The 9,194-nt window shown below is 38.0% G+C and overlaps 1 protein-coding gene across 1 annotated transcript; it reads right to left on the minus strand.

Moving 5' to 3' along the window:
• Positions 1 to 2,530: 2,530 nt before the first annotated feature.
• LOC109213927 lies at positions 2,531 to 5,142 on the minus strand. Its single transcript, XM_019377768.1, has 5 exons — positions 5,042 to 5,142; positions 4,347 to 4,891; positions 3,988 to 4,280; positions 3,591 to 3,879; positions 2,531 to 2,898 (listed from the first exon to the last, which is right to left on the minus strand). The coding sequence occupies exons 1-5, from the start codon at positions 5,140 to 5,142 to the stop codon at positions 2,531 to 2,533; spliced, it is 1,596 nt and encodes a 531-aa protein (XP_019233313.1).
• Positions 5,143 to 9,194: the final 4,052 nt, after the last annotated feature.

Here is a 9,194-nt window from a genome sequence, read left to right on the forward strand (position 1 = left end):
TCCTAATCCCTCAAGCTAAGGTTAGACCGAACACTTACCTCGAACTTCCACGGCCAACTCAAGCCTCAAACACCGCTTTTCCTTTCGAATTTGGCTTTAAATCAATCGTATCTAGACATAATCGACTTAATAACATCAATAAACGCCCAACAATCCAATTTCAATGCTCAATTATAACATACCAATCATTCTTTCCAAAAACCCAAAAATTGACCCCGGGCCCGCTTGGTCAAAACACGAGGTTCGGACCAAAACCCAATACCCATTCACCCACGAGCCCGAATATATAGTTTGTTTTGAAATCCGACCCCAAGACGAGGTCAAATTACCAAATAATCAAAAAGCCCTAACTCTACCCGATTCCCCAATTTTCTACCATTAAAACCCTAGGATTATTGATAAAAGTTGATGAAAATCATTAGATAGTTGAAAGAAATCAGTCAATGAATACTTACTTGTGATTTGGGAAGAAAATCTCTTGAGAAAATCGCCCTAGTTCTTCTATTTTTGTGAAAGTTTGAAAGAAAAATCACTGAAGTTATGTTTTAAAAGACTCACTACCCGACTTCCGCATCTGCGGCTCGTGGGTCGCATCTGCGCAACCGCACGTGCGAATAAATGACCGCTTCTGCGGAAATGACTTGGCCCACTAGGGCCACATCTGCGAGGGAGAAATCCGCTCCTGCGGAACCGCTTCTGCGGAATATTGCCCGCATCTGCGAAGGCTGGACCGCACCTGCGATACACTTCCCGCACCTGCGAGTCCGCATCTGCAGCCCAAGAATCGCAGGTGCGGTTACACCAGAACCGGTGCAACAGCAGGTTTATTCTAAGTTTAAACACCCCGGAACCTACCGGAAACTCACCCGAGCCCTCGGGGCTCCAAACCAAACATGCGTACTAACTCAAAAACATCATATGAACTTATCCGTGCGATCAAATCGCCAAAATAACCTCTCAAACAACGAATTAAACCTCAAAATCAATGAAATATCTCAAAACTTCTTAAACATCAACTTTGCATTTTAGGTCCAAATCACGTCAAACGGATTCCGTTTCTTACCAAACTTCACAGAATTATCTTAAACCACATATATGACCTGTACCGAACGTCGGAACCAAAATACGGGCCCGATACCAACATGTTCTGATCAAAATTCATTTCCAAATCCTTTAAACAATTTCACAAAATAATTTTCTTTAAAAATTCATTTCTCGGGCTTGGGACCTCGGAATTCTATTCCGGGCATACGCCCAAGTCCCATATTTTTCTACGGACTCTTCGGGACCGTCACATCACGGGTCCGGGTCCGTTTACCCAAAACGTTGACCGAAGTCAAATTAATTCATTTTATAGTCAAAATTTATCATTTTTCACAGATTTTCTCATTTAAGCTTTCCGGCTACACGCCCGGACTGCGCACGCAAATCGAGGTAAAGATAAAAGAGGATTTTAAGGTCTTGGAACACAGAATTTAATTTAAAAGCAAGTGATGACCTTTTGGATCATCATTCACTTATGTAATTTAAATTCTCTATTTTTTTTCCTCACATAAACCTATAACTAGCCTGAGCAAATTGAATGTCTAAAAAGCGAAAGAGGGACTAAGATTCAACCAAAAGTGAAAAGGCAAATTACGTCAAGATTGCATAATAGGATAAGAAACCGTTAATACTGTTTTTTGTTATAAATGACAATTTAAGAAATACACACAATGTCTTGCAGCCTATTCCGCATAAGCTTTTTTCTTTCTTTTTTTCTGACCTATTTATGAGAGCAATTTATGCAAAATACACATTGAACTTAAAATAATTATCCTTTTCTACCCATTTGAATACTAGTTACAATATATACCTACCCAATTAAAACTAATAACGCCTACCTACCCACCCATCCCAACTTTTTTTATCCATTTGGCTTATTAGCTTGATTTCGGTTAACTTTATTTGGTTTCATTTGAATTGGCTTGGCTTGGCTTGATTTTGCTTGACTTGGTTTGTATTGAAATGGCTTTAACTTTGGCTTGAATTGGCTTGGTTTATAGTAGCTTAGTGACTTCATGTGGCTGGGTGTTAAACAAAAATGGATAGGAGGGGAAAGGCATGGGTAGGGGCGGGTAAGTACTTTCCTATGCATGGGTATTTGCTAAACTTCCCCTGTTTATTATATGACTAGGTCCCATGTGTGATTTGTATATAGTGCCTGAAATTCTTGAGTCATTGCTGCTTGCCAGGCAGGATTGATGACTGCTTCTTCATATGAACAAGGTTCACACTCATGTGAAATACTCCTTACCATCTGTTGACTTTCAGGAATCAATGCATGAAAGGAAAAATGTTGTTTATCTGGCAAAAAGGCAGTGAAAGAAGTAGACAGTGTTTCTTGACTTTGGTTAAATGGACAGGTCTGGAGATTTGAGATTGAATATACATAGTCCTTTAGATAAGCAGGTGTTTTGTGTGGCCTAGCAGGTCTACATTGGTTAGGACTCTGGTGTTCAGAAGAATTGGTGAGGTCAGGAGCATGGAATTAGTCCTGATTACTTGGGGCTAATTCAGTTTCTATGTTGCCACTTTGGTGCAAGGATATAGGTGATGATTGGTCGTGATTGTGTTGAGGTGACATTGCACCATGGTGTGATTCAGGTGACACTGCAATGGAGGACTCATGAGGAACATCAGACTCAGAGGGAAAGACTGGAGCATTAGGAAATCTCCCTTGTGCAGAAGGAAACTTCCCAGGAGAGGATATGTCATTGAAATTGAAAGACAGATGGAAAGGGAACACATTCTCATGAAAAACTACATCTCTTGACACATGTATCTTCCTTGTGACCAAACTTAGGACTTGTAACCTTTGAGCCAGATGGATATCCCGACAAAACCTGAGGGTGGCCTCTGGTTCAAATTTATCGTTTATGGGTTTTTAAGTGTAGTGCTTGAAACATTAAGTCCACCAAAACTTCTGAGATGAGAGTAGTTGGGCTTTTTCTTGTATAGTAGTTCATAAGGACATTTGTTGCTTATGGAGGATGAAGGTAGTTTATTTATTAAGTATGTAGAGATGAGTATACACTCTCCCCAATATTTGAGGGGTAATTTGGACTGGAAAAGTAATGCCCTGGCTGTTTCAAGTAAGTATTTATGCTTTCTTTCTACCACCCCATTTTGCTGGGGTGTGTAGGGGCAAGTCTTTTGGTGGATAACTCCTTTTGATTGAAAAAATGAAGCAGCCTCAGAACTGATGAATTCCAGTCCATTATCAGTCCTTATGGATTTGATTGAGGTTCCAAACTGGTTTTCTACCATAGTGAAAAAAGCTTTGATCACACATAGAGCATTGCTTTTACTGCCCAGAAGATGTGTCCAGGTAGATCTGCTATAATCATCTACAAGGGTTATGAAGTATCTGTGACCATCATGAGTAGGTACATGGTAGGGGCCCCATAAATCAATGTGTACCAATTCAAAGTGTTTGGTTGAGGTTGAACTTTTCAGAGGAAAGGGCAATCTTGTTTGTCTAGCCGTAGGGCATATGGGACACATAAAGGGCTGTTTTGGAGCAAATTTAACTGGTATGGTTGAGATACCTCTCATCTTTACAAAAGGTACATGTCCCAAACGATTGTGCCACAAGGAATCAACAGTGTCAACACCATTAACAAACACATTCAGAACAGAATCACCACTTCCTTTATTCAATTCTGGACTATGTACTGCAGTTTGTGAATGAGAAGGTACTCTATTTACATGCGTGTGATGTGAAGTGGAAGAACAAGACACAGAATTACAAGTAGTACTAGACATAGACTTTGAGAATTGAAAGTACAAACCATCAATTGCTTTACCAATCTCCAGAGGCCTCTTCACTGAAGGGGCCTGCAGAATGAAGCAAGCAAACTTGGTAAATGCAACAATACAGTCAAGCTGAATTGTTAAGGAATGAACAGAGATTAGGTTATATTTGAAACTTGGTACAAAAAGGACCTTTCTTAATGTGAATTTGGGACTAGGAACAACATCTCCAATGAGTGTCACCTTGACCTTATAACCATTTGGCAAAGTCACTAGGAAGGGGTAAACTAAGGTTTTGGTGTTGGTTAACAAGGATCTCTTGAAGGTCATGTAGTTTCTGGCACCGGAGTGTAGGATCCATGAGTCAGTATTTGGTTCGAAACAATCATATGAGTGATCACCATGTTCAAAAGAATTGCAACAAGTCACAGTACATGCAAAGCTAACAGCACCACCAGCTAGGTTGGCATTGCCAGTATTTTCCCCTGCATTTCATGGTTGAAAATTCTCCAGTAGGTTCAGCAATTGGCCATACTGCTCCTTGGTTAAACTGTGCAAGTTTCGACGTCGCTCCTGCAACATCCCTTCTTCTCTTTCTCCAGTGTTCACCCTATCACTTGCATCTGCAACGTTCACTTTTCCTCTGTTGAACTTATTGAAGGCCTGTGAATTATTATTGGGCCTATTCATCCCTTGTGGGTATCCATGGAGTTTATAACATTTGTCTTTGGTATATCCCGGCCTCTTGCAATACTCACAAAAGGGCCTAGGCCTGTTAGGATTGTAGTTTTCTCTGAAACCACCAGTTCCAGCAGAGTTTTGACAGTAATTTTTCCTAAAAGTGTTCACACCTGTAGTGTTAGCATTGAGAGAAGTAGAGTCGACCATGACTTGATTCTGAGACTTGACTTCTCTCTGCTTCTCTTCCTGAATAAGAATGGAGAAGGCCTGTGCTATGCTAGGTAAGGGGTTCATCATCAGTATACTACCCCTGACAACTGTATATACTTCATTTAGTCCCATGAGAAATTGGATCAGCCTCCTATCTTGTTCAGCCTTCTGCATATTGGCCTTAGCTCCCCACACACATTGACAACTGCACTGAGCATGACTATTCAGCATGTTTAACTCTTCCCACAGCTTTTTTATTTTCGTGTAATATCCAGTAATAATGAAAGTTCATTGGTTTAAATCACTAATTTCCTTTTGTAATTGATATAGTTTTGCTCCATTTGTTTGATCGTACCTGTCCTCTAGTTCTTTCCAGAGCTCCTTTGCATCGTTAACATACTGTAGGCTATCTGCTAAATCCTTAGAGAGTGAGTTCAATATCCACGAGGTTACCATGTCGTCGCACCGTTCTCACTGATCAAAGAGTGCATCATTTGCATCTGGCTTTTTATATTTTCCATTAATGAACCCTACCTTATTCTTCACAGGCAGAGCTCTTAACACACCTCTTCTCCATGATCTGTACCCAGAACCATCAAAAGGAGTTGGCACCAAAGTGGTCCCTGCGTTCTCCGATGGATGCATGTAGAGTGGACTTGTTGAGCTCAACGGAGCATTGATTGAATTGTTGGTTGAATCCGCTACTTCTTTTTCTCCGGCCATGATTCAAGTACTCGATTGAGAGCTCGGTGGCTAGAGGACTCAATTTCAGAGAAATTACCAAAAATGAATAGCGATCTGAAGAACCCTAAATTGAACAAAAAGAAAAAAAAAACCAAATCGAAGAAGATCAAATCGAAGAAGGAATGAGGAATTAGATCGAGACCTCGAGACTGGGCTCTAATACTATATCAAAGCTGAGAGAAAGCCATTGAAATGAGCTTTAACTCACACGAGAGAATTGGAACTGAGGGAACATTCTGGAAGAAACCAAAATTCCTTCATTTCTGTAAAAAACTAACTCTGCGTCTGTACAAGTGCTTACTTATAAGCAAATGAAAAATGAAGAAGAAAAGAAGATGTAAACTAGCTTAGCTGGCAATGAGTTGGTCCACTAACTACTCCTAACCACCTCTATTAACTACTTTAACTACCATGTGAAATAATTAAGCATACATGTCTATTGTATTACAGTGTGTTTATGTACAGTGTGTGTGTATGTATATTGCTCAATAAATTTCAATACTAAGCTAACAAAATATTTCTTTAAGCGAAATCTTAATTTTATGATTTCTGCACTTCACCTACTACTAAGTGCTAACCGTAAAGTTAATGCTAAATAGGTGAAAGCTCTTGGTAGCGACATTTCATTTACATCTTAATCTTTAAACTTTGTAGAAGACTGTGATATTTCAATGTACCTCTTTTTTGCTTTAAATGAGATATTACAAAGATGTAACGAAAGTTTGGGTGAAAGAATTATACGATGTAATTGGTTAATACCTCGTACCAAATAACTATCTCACATTAGAACAATGTTTTTGTAAAAAAAATCGTATAAACAATACCTTGTGTGATTAGTTAATTATTTTTACTTTCACTATCATAGCTATGTCTTTATTAATAAAATATTGTAGTTATTTGGAAGAATAAATATTTATAATTTGTATTTCAAGCTTCTTTCAAATGATTCTTATTTGAGTAGAGGTGTCAGATAAAAATTCAGTGACCCCACCATAATCAATGCAATGAGCGTGACGTGGAGTAAAATCTCTACATACAACACAAATGAGGCTGATAATTTGAGCCATGAAAATGCCTCATAAGTTGCGGTTTTTTACTAAACTATGCGATGGCATTTAACATAAATAGTATGCACAAAAGAGGCAAATATTTTCTCTGTAAAGCAGGTATGTCAGTGAAACCGGGCTGACAATTTGGGCCATGAAAAAGCCTCAAAAGTTTCCTCTATTTACTGAACTATACGATGGCATTCAATGTAATAATATGCAAAAGCAGTGGCGAATATATTTTAGATAAAGCAGACATGTCTTCCAGCTACCTACCTGCTAACTCCCTCTTATTAGATAGTAGAAGTTATTTGGAAGAATAAATATTTATAATTTGTATTTTAATCTTCTTTCAAATGATTCTTATTTGAGTAGAGGTGTCAGATAAAACTTCAGTGACCCCACCATAATCAATGCAATGAGCGTGACGTGGAGTAAAATCTCTACATACAACACAAATGAGGCTGATAATTTGAGCCATGAAAATGCCTCATAAGTTGCGGTTTTTTACTAAACTATGCGATGGCATTTAACATAAATAGTATGCACAAAAGAGGCAAATATTTTCTCTGTAAAGCAGGTATGTCAGTGAAACCGGGCTGACAATTTGGGCCATGAAAAGCCTCAAAAGTTCCCTCTATTTACTAAACTATACGATGGCATTCCATGTAATAATATGCAAAAGCAGTGACGAATATATTTTAGATAAAGCAGGTCGTCCAGCTGCCTGCTAACTACCTCTTATTAGATAGTAGAATGTTTGCTAGCTTTGCGGCACTTTTCATTCGTTGTTCATCTAAGTTTATGCTTTTTTGGGTAGGATTTCAAGTTGCCCTCCAATATATTTAGTTAGTTATGCTTCTCGACTAAAAATGGTACCACATCTTTTTTTCTTTTTTGCAAAGTTTTCTTATGAAGGTTTGAAAGTAAACCGAAATATGAGCATGCAAGTTTAAGTATGATACGGAAAAAAAAAATAAAGCCAGCAGGCTGTATTTTATGACGTGGGCAGTCCGGTGCATTAATTTGGGTCCGGAGAAGGGCTGGACCACAAGGATCTATTGTACGCGGTCTTACCCTGCATTTCTGCAAGAGGTTGTTACCACAGCTTAAACTTATGACTCCTTGTCACATGGCAGCAACTTTACCAGTTACGCCAAGGCTCCCCTTCTTGTATTTTATGATGTAAGAAGTGAAAATATGATTTCCTACGACTAGCTACAATTTGAATAAAAGAGAATGCAATCGTATAAAGATCTCCAATGTTTAATTACCAATCTCCTACGAAAAAAAAAAGTTATATAACTAAAAGAATATATATAATGGATCATAGCGCCGATCTCCCCAAGGTCTGATATTCTAAAAGTGTATGTCTATTCTATATGAGGAGTTAAAAGCTTCTTAAATATACAAGGAAAATGTCATAGGTATGCTAGCGGAGATAAGAAGGATTTGAGGGGGGTGGGTTGGGACTTGGGGAAGCTCATATAGGACTGTGTATAAACACATAATGGCCAAAAATTAGAGTGCATGTACGTACTCAAGTTCATGCATGGTGCCTAATTTTGTCACTAAGTTCAGAGAAACAATAACATGAAGGTATCTTTGACCTATTTAATTTATTCTTCCATATCCTTCCCACTTCTGATGGCCTTCCTCACCAACACACACAAAAGAGGAATGGGCTTACATGCAAATGCCCATGACTTGGATAATGAAGTTGAAAAATAGCCATACATGCAAAAGGATCAAGCACAGCATAAAACCAATATAGCCTGAATAAAAATTTAATCCAAGATAAAACATGCAGTCCACATGCCTGAACCAAGTTGCTATCAGGCGGATCATAGAACATTGTCTGGTGTCTTTACTTACACAAAAATTTATGTTACGCGTCGAAAGTAATGAGTTCAGATGAACCAAGGTGCCGCAAGGCTACATCCGCCTCTAGTTGCTATAGGAAGTTTCGGTAGCTACTTAAATGTATAGCCCGTTCCCTTATCCACCCCATCCTTTTATTTCTCTTCTAACAAGACAGTAGTGATTCTAACAAAACAATGCTTCTTTTGGTGTTTCGGCTATGTCCAAGGAGACATTCTCTTGGAACCAAATTGAGGCACTACTCATCAGAATTGTAACACTCCTAAATCTATAAAAGTTTCAAGATACGCTAAATATAAATTTAATTTTTTTTTATCTTGCCTTAAGTGTATAAAAAATTATACTTCTATTACGGATTTAAACTCTTGTGATTGACTTTTAAGTTACTTCTCTATTTATAAATAATTCGATATACATTTAGGGGAATATTAATAATTTTAATATTATTAATTTAAAACAATAAGTATAATTAAATACTAGTTAAGTCAAAACACATAAACACACACACAAAAAAAAAAAAAAAAAAAAAAAGAGAAAGCAATAAAGCAATAAAAGGGAGTCACGTGACTAGGGAAAAGAAAAGGCTTGATGCCTTCAAGAAAACAGAAAGCCTTATACGAAAGGATCTGTCTCTCACACACAAAAGTCTTAAAAGCCTTATACGAAACGGAGGCGCCAGAAATTGCACGGAAAATTCTAGGGTTCTTCAAAGCTCACTTATTCTTGAATTCAATGTATATAAAATTTCCTATGTCAATTATCCTACATTAGTAATAGGTAAGAATTGAATAGTTAATCCTCTTCTTTCTCTGTATCAACACTAAAGTTTCGTGTTTA

Source organism: Nicotiana attenuata, unplaced genomic scaffold, assembly GCF_001879085.1.
Source record: "Nicotiana attenuata strain UT unplaced genomic scaffold, NIATTr2, whole genome shotgun sequence".
NCBI lineage: Eukaryota > Viridiplantae > Streptophyta > Magnoliopsida > Solanales > Solanaceae > Nicotiana > Nicotiana attenuata.